We start from the raw sequence: 14,811 nt of genomic DNA, 5'->3' as shown, positions 1-14,811 counted from the left end.
TGACCTAACCTAAGGCGTAAGAATTTGTCAGGTGAAATTTTGTTATTTGACATGATTTTAGCCGATTTCTGTCATTCAGCTTGCTGCAGTTTATAGTTCGGTACCAAGAAAACGTTAGTTGCCATTGGATTTGATTGTTTGTGGAAGTAGTGCTTTTTGTTCTATGTCATTATCGTTCAGATTCTGTTCTGAAACTGCTGGTGTATGTACAGCAAATTTGGTTGCCTCGTTCGCGAGCTCATTTCCGGCTATGTTTACATGGCGGGTACCCATTTGAGGATTACTTACGAGCAACGTTTGAGTCAGATACATATGTTGATGTAGCTTACGGTTTACTTGTGGTGTGAGTTGTCGGTGTATAGCAATGTACGGTTGTTTTGTTCTTTAATTTTTAAAAAGTTTTTACGATATACTGTAGATGTCGTGTTGGACTAATTGTGAATGTGGAGGGAAATATTTTAGATAGAGTTCTTAAAGAGCCATGGAGGTGTTTTTTTGTTTCGGAGTTTTATGGGGTGGTATGGAGTACACAAATTTATTCGTTAGGATTGCCCAGATAGTAGTAATTTTTCCAAAATTAAAATATTCAAAATTTTAAGCAATTCAATGCAGTTTTTAATAAAGCAAATAAATTTCAAATTAAGCTATATTTGAACTGAGAAATTAGGTTTAAGCGAAACTAATATATGTATTTTGAAAACCACCTTCGAGCTTGACAAGCCTCGTCAAGAAATGTGGAAACCAAAGCAGGGGTGGGCAAAATTGTCGTACAGTGGAATACTTGAATATCTATTCACGACTGATAAAAGTAGACATATGGAAAAGAGTGAATTTAAGTTTACATTATTTTTAACTACAAAGTGGCGTAAAATTCATTTTCTCATCGGAAGATTTATAATATTTGCAAACAGAGAAAACATTGCGTAAGTTCTCTAAAACAATTTTGCCAACTCGGGAGTTTGTAGTGCGTCGCTAATACATCTTCGTCTTGAAGGCAATTTAACAGTTAGTGAAAGTATTTTTCGCTTCACCAGTGAATTAGTGAACATTTCGTTGCGTTTAGGCGCCGTCACTGAATTAAAGACAACCCTAGGACATGACGTCATCTAGTTCTAGTCTGGACATGTTAACATTAAGAACATTTTTTTCCTTGTTCACTCCACTCGGGAGCATAGGGCCTCGAAAAGACTCAGTCTTGCGTTGGTTTCGTTAATCTATTTGCTTTCTGACAGAGTAGGTGATTAGCCTGCCGCTACCAGTCCTAACTAGTGGGAATGCCCACCTGTCGTTGGTTAGAAACAACGCCTTATTTACTGCTTGAAGCACCATCTGTGTGTCAAATTTTTCTGGCAGAAGGACTACACAGATGGTTGAGGACTTCGCTAAATTTGGTGTGTCTGCGCTATTATCACGATTGCCCGCTTCCTCTTGCTGGCGTCACTGATGCAATGTGTAACTGTGTTTTGTTTTTTTTGCTTGTTTTAGCATCCATAATGCAAGCAATAGGCTGACTTTTTGAGTAAGGATTGAAAGGATAGGGTTGTTGGGGTTGAGGAATTAATTTTTTTTTTTATAGAAACTAGGAAAGTAGGTAAGTTTAGAAAAGTGCGATGACCGTATTTTACGTGGGATTTGAATCTACAACCTCTGGAATGGCAGGCTAGTGCACTTACGCTAGACTACCGAGGCTGCAGGTCCCATCCATAGTTCATATTTAAAGTGATTGTAATTGGCGCTTAAGCCCTTTCTGGGTGTGATGCGCGTCTTGAAGTTGTTCCCCAAATGGAGGGACCTACAGTTTTAATGAGGAGCGTTTCATAGAAAGCAACCGCTACTAGAAACAACTTTTTCTATCATTTTGGTATTTCATGCATGGAGATTCGAACCTCCGAATGGTAGTTATGCATTGGTCTATGGCGACCGATTTACTTATGGGGATTAAACACATGTTTGGTTGGCTCTTGTGGCTCCAACTCACCTTCAGATGTTCACTCGTGTTCCATTTGTTGTGTTCATTGGAGGCGACGCAAGCGTTGAAGGGGTTCTCGCGGTCCGTTTGACTTTTACTATTCGAAAAGAAAGTGGTTAAGAGCCTTACGCTTCTAATTACCTGAAAGGATTGGCCACATATATAGACTTCAGGGTGTATTCTAAATAATTTTAGTTATTTAATTTTTTTGTTCATATATTTTCACGCATTTCAGCAAATTGTACTCCTCACCTAAAATCAATCAATTTTTACACTCGACTCTAATGGGCGTTGGGTATATCCGGGCCATTGTTTCGCAACTCATGTTAAGATAAAATTAAAAAGCTCGCTGGGTACTAACTAGTATTCAATAAATTATATTGTACTGCAATACCCGAACTCGTGTGATTAATCGTTTAACTATTCACTTTAGAACAATGGTTTTGATATGTTAATATAGTGAATTGAAAAGAAAACTAATTTATTTGTTGCAATAGTTGCATATTATGAAGTCAATTTCATTATGAGTAGTTATACAGGGTAGGCCATTTAAAGCGGGCCCATCTGGCAACCCTATAACTTTTGACAGGAACGTCAGATCGACTAATGACATAGCGCGTTGGAAGCGTCAGTCCAAGACAATTTTTACCATGGAGCAGTACACTCCAAAAGAACGCGCTGAAATAATTCAGTTTTACATCCAAAATAACTTCTCAATTGTGAAAACTCAACGTGCGTTTAAAAAAAAAAATAAAGTTAAAAGTGCGCCATCCAAAAGCACTTTACAGCGTTTATACGCAAAATTTATTAACCACGGTAGTCTCAGCAATACCAGCCACGCATCCAGACAACGTACACGACGTTCTGCTGAAAATATCGAGGCTGTACGAGCCAGTGTTGAGGAGGCTCCGCGAACATCGAGTTATCGTCGTTCTCAGGAATTAGGCATCGCCAGGACAACACTCAGGCGCATAATTCGCATCGATTTGAAAATGTTTCCGTACAAAATTCAAATGGCACAAAAATTAAACCCGATTTTTTGAAGCCATTGTTCCCTGGAAGGTTGATTTCGAAAAATGGTGATTTTCCGTGGCCACCGAGATCACCAGATTTGACGCCACCGGACTTTTATTTGTGGGGTTATCTGAAATCCAAGGTATACATCAACAAGCCAAGGACTCTAACTCAACTTAAAAACAATATCCGACGCGAAATCGCCGCCATACCGGCCGAAATATTGGCCAAAACGATGGAAAACGCCGAAAAAAGGACACATTTGGCCATCAAGGCCAGAGGCAAACATTTGAAGGATATCATTTTCAAAAACTAGCTGGAACAAATCTCCTTGAATCAAAATAAATGATTTTTCATATCAACACAAAAAAAAATGTTTTTTTCAATGTTTTTTTTCAGAAACAAATGGGCCCGCTTTAAATGGCCTACCCTGTATTATCATAGTTTATAAAAAACTATCTATCTAAGTTTTAATATATTTTGATATAATCGAATTCTGGATAATCCCAGCAGAAACAGTAAAATAAAATAACTTTTGCGGTGGTAAATTTGTGAAGATTGCCGACGTTTTACATTCCACATAATTTTTGGCATATCTGGCAGCAGAATCAGGAATTAAAGGAAGACAATGGCGGGTTTTATGTTTTTAAATTATTTTCTCCAAATGTTGACCATTACGTTGGATACACTCGTCGAATCTGGCCTCTATACTCCGTGCCATTCGCTGTAGAAGTGAAGTCGGAATGCATTAACCTCCCGAACGATATTTGCTTTTAGTGCTGAGAAGAAAAGTACCCAGGACATCCTGGGTGGCCAAGATATGCCACCGAAACTGCTCGTCGGTAGGGAAGAAATTATGCAGTATCGCCGTGATCTCTTAGGCCGTGTGCGGCTTGGAGCCATCTTGCTGAAACCAAGTGCATGTACTATGAAAGATGGAAGGAATGAATGAGAGAATTATTGGCAAAAATTGAATCGTTCAACAAGCGCCGGCAAGGGACACTGTAGACAAAAATTTCTTGCTCTCGACCATTTAAAAAAAGTATATATACCTGTGGGCAAAAAGTAAGGTGAATTTGGTTGTAAAATGAAAAATCTTTATTTATTCTTGTAAATCAATTTTATCCCCTTCAAAATAATCCCCTCTTGATAAAATACACTTATGCCACGATTTTTCCAATCCCCGAAACATTCCAAATAGTCTATTTCCGGTATAGCCATCAGCACCTTCTTCGATTCAGCTTTTATCTCCTCAATCGACTCGAAACGCGTTCCCCGGAGTGGTCTCTTGAGTTTTGGGAATAGCCAGAAGTCACAAGTAGCCAAATCAGGCGAATACTGTGGTTGCGGAATGATATGCGTGGATTTTTTGGCGAAATGGTCACGAAGAACGAGTGCAGTGTGAGACGGTGCATTATCGTGATGCAAAAACCAAGAGTTGTTGGCCCATAATTCTGGTCTTTTTAGACGAATTGCTTCACGTAAACGATGCATAATGCTCAAATAATATTCCTTATTAACAGTTTGGCCAGGTGGAAGGAATTCATAGTGCACCACACCACGAAAATCGAAAAAAACTGTCATCATGACGTTTATTTTTGAACGACTTTGACTTGCTCTTTTCGGTCTGGCCTCGCCTTTAGCACGATATTCGCTTGATTTTTCGGTTGTTTCAGGATCGTAAGCATAAATCCAAGTCTCATCTCCCGTAATGATGCATTTGAGCTTGTCCTGATAGTCTGAAAGCATTATTTCACACACATCAACGCGACGACTTTTTTCCAAGAAATTGAGAGTTTTCGATACCAAACGAGATTTGACTTTTCGTAGGCCCAACTGGTCTTTCAAAATAGTTTTCACAGATCCTTCTGATATTCCGATCATATCAGAAACATCTTTAACAGTCAACCGAAGATTTTTGAGCACGAACTCCTTCACTTTATTGAGGTGTTGGTCATCTGTTGACGTCGATGGTCGTCCGGAGCGCTCCAAGTCATCAACACGTTCTCGACCCTCTTTGAAGTCTTTGTACCACTTATAAACATTTTCCTGCGACATGGTCGAATCACCAAATGCCCTCTGCAACATGTTAAACGTTTCCGCAGCCGAAATTTCATTCCGCAAACAAAATTTGATGGCACTTCTCTGCTCAATCAAATCAGACATTGTGAAAATCGAAAAATGCACTCTTGGTCGTTTGGTAAACACAAGCGTAAATATATTATATTACTGATAATGACATTCACATGAAAGTTTGCCCAGATGTTCTTAACAGTGCTGCCAACTCATGAAGAAAATAACTAGAGCGAAATTTTAATCCCGCGAAGTTCGACAAATAAATTTACTTACTTTTTGCCCACAGTGTATATGAGGTCCAATTATTCCACTGCCGCCACTTTGGGACTTCCATTTAAATGAAAATGTACATCGTCACTCGAAAATATAGTGTTTACCGTACAAAATCGCCCCACCATTGTCTCGCAGAATTTTTTATGCAAATTGTATTCGTTAGTCTTAGGCACATGCACGATTTGAATTATAAAGAGGTGAAATCTAAGATCCTTCTTCCTTGCGGTAATCTATGAGGAATTTGTGCCATTTATATACATTTGCCCACTCAAAGTAGATTCACCAAATGCCACAGTCAACATTTTAGGTACGTTAAAGCACTTTTTTTATATATATTTTTAACACATAAATATAATAAAAATTCTCTAATCCATTTTTTTCGATAATCTAACCTTTATAAGAGGGTAGTTTGAAAAGTCCGTGCAAAGTAAGAGGGATCACACAACTGGCTCATATCGAGGTTAGTTTAGTATCATCAAGTTTCAGTCAGATCGCTCTATTTCTTTGTATTTGGCATTCGTTTGAATCGAGGAAGTCGAGATTTTATTCGAGCGAGGAGGTAATTGCAGAAGCGAATGGCTATTAAAACTTGAACAAATCCTATTATTCTGAAGGGGTCAACAAACCAAAACTACATTGGACGAAGTTTATAAGTTTAGTTTTTACTTTTGCACGGACTTTTCAACGACCCTCGTACATATTTGTCAAAAACATACTAAACAAGCCAGGAAGTGCTAAATTCGGCTCGGGCGGCCGAATTTCGTACATACGCGAAATAATTTGTTTCATTTATAATAGAGATATGACGGTTTTTCTTTCTTTGAAAGTTACCGTTATGTAGTGTTTCTTATCGCCATTTATCGTGACAGACATGGCGAAATGAACTCCTCTCATAATTCTAAGCCTTTTGAGGTAAATAAAATCGTGATTCGGCTGGTCCTGTGCTAGGGAGGTAAATCATGGACATTGAGTGAAGAATATACGATAAAACTACAAACATTTGAAAGCAAAGTTCTCAGAAAAATATTTGGCGCAGCCAGAACTGCACAAAACTCGATGGAATGATGAACTGAAGGAATTAATTAAAGGCGTAAATATGGTACGTTGCGCCACTAATACGATGGCTAGGCCACGCTATGAGAATGAACAGTTCAAGAGCCCAAAGGAAAATACTGAAGCTGAAAGAAAGTGGAAGACCAAGATCGTTTGATCCCATATGCATAAATTATAAATCCTCTGATAGTTTGATTAATTTTGCGCCAACTTGCATATATCTACATCTATCTCGATTCTTTTAAGCTGTTACGAGGGCGGTTCAAACCCGTGTTCGATGACAGAGGGCGAATTCGGTAGTAGCATCGTGTGCTGCTATGTATCGAATGACGGCAAAACAAATGTCAGACTGATTCATAGGTTAGTTTGGATTTGGCAGCTATTGCAGTAAGACGTGTTTCGTGATTCTCGCTTAGATGGAAAAAGAGCAGTATCCTTCGGTAATTCGCTTTTTGTTTTTGGATGGGACAAAATGCGTGGAGGTAAAAGCAAAGTTGGATGCTGTCTTTGGGGACGTTTCGCCATCTATGACCACAGTTAGATATTGGTTCAACGAGTTTAAACGCGGGCGAACAATCGTTTTTGATGAGGAGCGACAGGGATGCCCGGCAAACGTGGTTACCGAGTAAATCGTTCAAAAAGTCTATGACATGATTGTCACTGATCTACGAACGAAAGTGCGCCAAATAACAGAGGTCATAGGTGTGTCGCCCGGAACGGCAATTAATATTTTACATGATGACGATGAAAAAATTGTCGCCCCGATGGATGCCGCGATTGCCCACAAGCAACAATAAGCGTATGCGGCCGTTAACTTCGAAGCAGTGTTTGGAGCAATTTAAGCGAGATCCGCAGGAACTTTTGCGTCGAGTTGTCACCTTTGATGAAACATGGATTCATAATTACACATCAGAAACTAAGCAACAATCAAAATAATGGATTTCTCTCGGAGAATCTGCTCGAAAGAAGGCAAAGACAGTCCTATCGGCCGGAAAGATCATAGCGACGATTTTTTGGAATGCGAGTGGCGAACGGCGTCATTCTCATTGATTTTTTAGAAAAAGTAAGAACGATCACTGGACAATACTACAGTGAGTTATTGGAACATTCATCCGGAGTTGTCGCCAGCAAACTACATGAATTGCGTTATGAATTGCTGACGTACCCTCAATATTCCCCTGAAATTGCTCGCGGGAAAAATTTAGTTCAAACGAGGAAGTCATTGCAGAAACAGATACGTATTTTGTAGAGTTCGATAAATCCTATATTTGGGAGGGGTTAAAAATGGCCGGAGCATTGGGAGAAGTGTATCTTTCTAAAACGCGACTAGGTCGAAAAATAAAAAAAAACATCGTGAAAAAATGGTGTCTTCTTCTAACACTGGTACTTATTGAACCCCCCTCGTACAAACAGTCATTAGTTGAACAATACTACCCGTATAATGCCCATTTGCACAACTTCCCGCGAATATAAAAAGCAAACTGGCTTAAGATACCAACATATTTCGCTGACATGTCCACCAATATAATAAAAAAAAAATTTTTAAATCGAATTGACATCGCCACGAAATTTGTAAAGTCACTTTTTATTTAGCTAACTCATATGTTCGAATATTGCTGACCTCATTATGACGTCAATCAAATTTTTCTTACCAATTTTGATGTACAATACAATCTAGCCGAGGTACACACATACATATAATACATATCCATGTATTCAAAATCAATCAGTAAATGTACCAAATTGTATCATGTTATTCATTATTTATTTACCAAAATACATATATATTCGTATATACATATGTACAATATATTATATTTATGCAGACTTATACCTTACTCCTTTTCTCTGTAACAGCTACGTCATCATGGAAAATCTGCGATATTCTCTCTACGCTTATCAACCCGAAACGCCAGTATTTTTTGGCTATGAATTGGTGCAGCAAAATGTGGTAAGTTTGTTAGTAAAACGCTATGTGCATATGTATGTATTTACATACATCATGGTGATTTATGTGTTTTTATTTTTTGTTTTTTACTTAGTAAAATTTCGGCCCAAAACGAAATTCAGAAAACATAAAGTCTTAAAAACGTCAAGTTTTTGACACCGTTAACTATGTGAAAAATAATGATATGTTTGCTAATACGTTTGTTTACTCAAATTGTGTATGCAAATCTATGCTAAATCGCTAATATGCTACTGATTTAATGTAATGGTTGAAGATAGCGCGATTTTACTAATTTATGCATTCACGGTTTGAACGAAACATTTAATTTAATTTGCTTCATTTATTTTGTGAGGTGCGGTCTGTGAGACAAATGATCATCAACACCAACTTATGTTGAATGAACCATTCACTGCAAGTCTATTTTTCTCCTTTGAATTTAAATTATGCAAGAACGACACCGGGGGCTCGTACTGGCTGTTGTGACAAACAACGGTTTTTGGGATGAAGAGTTCGATAATGTCACATCTCCCGACGAGAAAAATTTTAATTTAGACGTATTCGAAGCTGAACACAAATATTGTCAAGATATCTCGCGCGACTCACAGACTTGTGTCTAGACTTGAAAATTAATTTGTATAAAACTCCGGCCTTCCCCTGTCACCACAACGTTCACGACGCCCTATCCTCAAGAGAAGAGTGGAAACAGGAAGTTGTGAAAAGGGCGAAGCCATCCAGGTATACACAGATTACGGAGGCGTATATTCCGAACGTACGGGGATCTCCTCTGTTTATCTTTCCTCCGACTATTGATTATAATAGATAAGGCCGTTACACTACCGTGCAGTTTGATACGATACCGTGAAATTATTTCTATATTTTTGCTGGCAATCAGTCAGCCATAAAATCGTTGACAATCTCGAAGGTACCATGAAATGTTTTAACGAGATGGTCAGAGTCGAAGAACCTGCGAGATTCGGCATGACACGCGCATAATGAGAACATAGAAGATGGCTTAGGTATATTCTACAAACATGTAAGCTACTTATTTTTGAGAAATTCGTAAGAATAGCGAATGAAGGATGATGAGCCTACCTGCGGAAACACTCGACAATTGTGGCCGACTCTTACTGATAAACACTCAATTTCTGTTATAACGGGACATATATAGGTAGAGACGATCTCGCACCTTCTGTGCCACCAGACGAAGATTCCGTACTTTAGATAAACAATTTTTTAATAAATTGGAAGATCTCAGTATTGAAAAGCTCACCTTGGTTTTAGGGGGGCAACTTCTCCAGGCGGTATCACAATGGGCTATGAGCCTGGGTGTGTCTCGTAATGGAAACCCGCTACAACATAAACTAAACTACATATAAACACGCAATATATATTTTAAAGTGTGAAAAGTTATGTGTCTGGCAATTAGCGTATTTGCTCTACTTCATTTGGAATAGCCCGATATTCATTTTATACAATGAAATGGAGTTTAGTATAGCCTATTTTAAATAAAACTTGAAAGCTTTCATATTTTTTATATTTTACTATATTTTTACCCTGAAGATTACAGGCAGGCTCTAATACTCGTATATGCGTACATATGTCTGTATTTTATCTTAATTTCGTACTTAAATGAGAAACCAACTTAATATCTTTTTCAGACTTACATGTCAGGCGGTGCCGGCTATGTACTCAGCAAGGAAGCACTCCGACGCGCAGTCACTTTAGGTTTCAAAAACGGAACGCTTTGTCCGCCTGCGAATTACGCACTACCTGAGGATTATAGCATGAGTATTTGCCTGCAGAATGTGGGCGCTTTGCCTTTGGATGGACGGTTCGTTCTGCCCAATGAAAAAAAACAGAAAATGTTTCCTCTACGATTGTACGACTTCATGAATGTCAATGAAACTTTGACAAATGCAGATTGGTTAGCGCGACTGACACCGTACACAGTTGAGTGGGTATGTATTTTAACATTTAACATAAATTTTACAGGTGAGTTGATGAGTGAGAAAGCCAAAATATTTAGAATATAGAATGTGAATTCTAAAATGAAATTAGTTTTTATTCCCATTATTCTATATGATCTACCTCAACTTCGAAACTCTTATTCCAGTAATTTCCAAGAAAGTATACACTTATTCTCTGTAACGATTTTCTGAAAGCTCTGAAAAATACTACTGTACAGCTTTTTTTAATTGTTAACAAGTGCGGTACCAACTTTCCAAACAGTTCCTCCAAATGTAATTCTTCATGTAAACTATCGAGTATTCGTGATTCTAGGATGCCTTTGGTCACAACCATTTCACACTTAATCAAACTTGGATCTGTATAAATAATTAATAATAATACTCGTATCCAGTCCGGTTCACTTGATTAGAAGCAATAATTGTTATCGAAGAAAATGGTAATAGGACTATGTTTAAGTTCGTGCGGTTTATTGACGTAAAATGGTTACAAATTTAATATTCAAAGTATTGTCCATCGCTTACTACTACTTTTTCCCATCTTTCTGGCAATTCACGGATTCCCTTTGTGAAAAATTCGGTCGGTTTTGCCGCAATCCACGAATCGAACCATTTTTTGACTTCATCGTAATTACGGAAGTGCTGGTCAGCCAGGCCATGTTGCATCGATCGGAAGAGATAGTAATCGGATGGCGCAAGGTCTGGACTATACGGCGGGGGGGTAGGACATCCCATTTGAGCGTTTCTAAGTATGTTTTGACCACTTGTGCAACATGTGGCCGAGCATTGTCATGTTGCAAAATAACTTTGTCGTGTCTATCGGCGTATTGCGGCCGTTTTTCTCGCAGTGCTCGGCTCAAACGCATCAATTGTCGTCGGTAGACATCCCCCGTAATCGTTTCATTCGGTTTCAGTAGCTCATAATACACAACACCCAGCTGGTCCCACCAGATACACAGCATAACCTTCAGGCCATGAATATTCTGCGCCGACGTCGATGTTGAAGCATGGCCAGGGTATCCATACGTTGCCCGACGTTTTGGATTGTCGTAATGGACCCACTTTTCATCGCCAGTCACAATTCGATGCAAAAAACCCTTTCTTTTGTGCCGTTGAAGCAGTTGTTCGCATGCCATAAAACGGCGTTCAACGTCTCTTGGCTTCAATTCATACGGCACCCAATGGCCTACCTTTCGGATCATTCCCATGGCTTTTAAACGTTTGGAAATGGTTGATTGATCAACTCCCAAAGTTTTTGCAACCTCTTCTTGCGTTTGAGCCGGATCTTGATCGAGCAATTCCTCCAATTCGGTATCCATGAACTTTGGCGGCGCACCCTCGCGTTCTTCGTCTTCCAAGCCAAAATCACCACTTTTAAAGCGTGCAAACCACTTCTGGCACGTTCGCTCAGCTAGAGCATGCTCACCATAAACTTCCACCAAGATACGATGACTTTCGGCTGCTTTTTTCTTCATATTAAAATAATGAAGAAGAATTCCCCGCAAAAACACATTATTTGGCACGAAATTCGACATTTTCAAGTGTGGTAAAAATATTGTTGTTTACGCTTCAAATAAAAAACTTATACTGACGTTTGTGCCTTACGACAGTAGCTCTCCAATGAATGTTTGGAAATGTGGATCGATGTAATAATAATCAAGTTACGCCATCTGTTGTAAAACCGCACGAACTTATCGATAGACCTATATATGATCTAGTAATCCAAGGTTTTCTGATAATTCAAGTGAAGACTGTACTTTACCCGAAAGTAAGTATTAGGCCCGAATCTCGGGAAAAGATGGTTCAAACAGAGATTTATAGCTGTTTTCCGTCATTTTATAGTCTACAATTTTCAGTTCGAACGCGCCCTAGTACGATATTGCTCCTCATACGATAACACTAACTTCACGCCTGTGATGCCGACTAAAGTACCTTACCTCCTTTCTTAAGACGTGCAAACAGTAATTGTATCCATCCGACCTATCCAGATTGAACTTCTTTTCGTCACAAAATACTACTTTTTTCCATTTACCGGGACCGTTATTTGTGACAGAACTCCAAGCCATGTGGCGATTTGAAGGTCCCTCTGAGGTTAAAATCCTTGTGCGCAGTCTGTTATTCCTTTCTACTTTCCCATTTCATTAGATTTAAGAAGTTTTCGACCAAACACAATGAATGCTTAAAGAAACGATCCCTTTTCACAGCTTTAATGCCCAAATATTGTAGACAAACTGAGTGCCTCTATTCAAGTGAACCCGACTGTATAGTATTGGACAGCTACGTGGTTCAATTTCAAAGTGTAGTGTATTCACAAATCTGAAATCCATAGACACACAGTTAGAAGCGAAAGAAGAGATTATTTGAATGCTTTCATATTTGTTTTTTTTTTTTTTTATTAATTTTTATTGTACATGGTACATCTTCAAAAACGAAGAATTTTATTAGGATTTAATTGTGATGGTTTGATCACCTGCGATATTAAATTTTTGACATTCTCTTACAAAATACTGCATTTAAGAAGGGAGGAGAAAGTGGGAAAAATTAATTAGTAAAAATATTAAATAAATTTGTTTTTGACCACTGCATAATATATTGTAAAAAAATACCCTGACACATCAACTTCAAATGGGTTATAAACAAACAATGAAAGATATATGAAAAAAGCATATAAGTTTTGATTGAATGGCATATTTTTCCCATAATCTGATTATTTCTAGGGCCTTGACTGCTGCTCCAATTATTCGATCTCCTTTCATTACACTCATCCCACCGAAATGTATATATTCGATTTTCTTATATATCATCTGCGTACAATTGGACTTTCGCAACCCATCGCTGGACTACCTAAAAAAATTGATTTCACAGCATTTTCTAGTCGATTTTCTAACAACAAAATGGAGTCGGCCTCTAAGATGCCTCTTAAATGGGTGGATGTATATTGATAATAGGCAGATTATTGTTATATTTATTTTAAGTCGTGTAGTAGAAAATAAATACTTTTATATAGATTTTAATATAATTATAAACTTCATGTACGTACAGATGTATTTTATAATATATATATAACTGTATTACGATTATCTTCTATATTTGTAAAAATATTAATTATTACCGAATGTTAAGTCTAATTAAGTATTCGATTAAAATAAGTCATTTGGACTTATACATAAATGCATAGAACTTACCACTTTTGTGAATTATGTTTTTATTATAAACACTTTAAGGCTTTTCAACTCTTGTTATTTGTTATACTTTTCTGTGAAAATAGATAGGCTTTATAAAGAGAATATTTTGGAAAATAAATGAGAAAAAAATTGTAATTTTTAAATTGAAGCAACGAATTTCATTATTGGACAAGGATTGGCTACAGGACTCTCTTGCATCACAGATAAATTCATTGTAAGTATACGAAAACGCTAAGTTCAACACTTTTTTTATACATCAGTGTAATCGAATTTAAATAAGCAACTATTTTTGAATGTGTGCTGTAAGTTGCAATCTAAAACAAAGACAGATTCGAATAAAATTTTGGAACTCCTATAATACCTAGGCATAGATCATGTAAAAGTTAGCTTAGGAGGGGTAGTGGTATTGTCCATAGGTGTGAAACTTATTATGCGTTATAATTCTGGAGTCATAAGTTCCACATTGAGAGCTGGCATGCGTGCTGAACTGATATTGATATATTTATATACAATACAAATATAAATACATATCGCACCCTAAATAAAAAAGGGTCACAACTCAAAATTTTCAACACTCAAGCTTGACTTGTTTACAGTAGCACAGAAAACAAACTATGTGACATATCACGCTAAAATTTGCCATGTAAGCTTATAACAGTCCTACCAAAAAACAAAAAATTTATTTTTGCCATATGTCATCCGCGGACCGTTTTATTGATAACGTCTCGTTCATATTTGAGCAGAAAGTACATTTTGAGTTGTGACCCTTTTGTATTTAGGGTGCGATATATGTTTAGAGATATATAGAGAAATTACTTTTTTTTTCAATTTTCCGCTAATATACGCCCCCCGTAGTCAAATCGGCTACTACCGTTCGGAGAAAAAAGCTGGTTGTGCGCCTGTACATAAATTATGCTAAATATAAAAATTTTAATTTGTAGGTATTTCCTTTATAAAATTCAAACAAAACCCGAAAAATTAATTTCCCTTCAACAAAAAGTTTAAAAAAATTCTCTAATTTTTATAATTAAAATCCTTTACTCGGTACTTGACTACAGGCATTTCTTTTTTTGTTATATTTATTCAGTATTCGATATTTTGCTCCGATACTAGAAGCAAGTAAGGTTAGGTTAGGTTGAAGCGGTTGTCCTGTGGGACACACTCATGCTCATAGCCCATTATGATGCCGCGTGGGGAGCTTTCTCTATTTCTCCTAACACCAGTGTGTGCTTTTCAAAAATTTTAGAATATCTCCTATTTTTGCGGAACTGAGATTTTCCAATTCGTTAAAAATGGACAATGGCACAGAAGGTGTAAGATGGTCTCTGC

At 37.6% G+C, this 14,811-nt stretch overlaps 1 protein-coding gene across 1 annotated transcript in view; it reads left to right on the top strand.

Moving 5' to 3' along the window:
- Nucleotides 1–13,239, top strand: part of LOC129248704 (glycoprotein-N-acetylgalactosamine 3-beta-galactosyltransferase 1-like) — a 15,792-nt gene extending 2,553 nt beyond the window's left edge. Inside the window, exons 3-5 of the mRNA XM_054888331.1 lie at nt 8,243–8,336; nt 9,992–10,291; nt 13,015–13,239. Coding sequence (XP_054744306.1) covers nt 8,243–8,336; nt 9,992–10,291; nt 13,015–13,239 — 619 coding nt within the window. The remainder of the gene's footprint in view (nt 1–8,242; nt 8,337–9,991; nt 10,292–13,014) is intronic.
- Nucleotides 13,240–14,811: the final 1,572 nt, after the last annotated feature.

The sequence above is a fragment of the Anastrepha obliqua genome, chromosome 5 (assembly GCF_027943255.1).
Source record: "Anastrepha obliqua isolate idAnaObli1 chromosome 5, idAnaObli1_1.0, whole genome shotgun sequence".
Classification (NCBI taxonomy): Eukaryota; Metazoa; Arthropoda; class Insecta; order Diptera; family Tephritidae; genus Anastrepha; species Anastrepha obliqua.
Note: the sequence above shows the minus strand (reverse complement) of the source record. Positions and strands in the feature narration are given on the sequence as shown.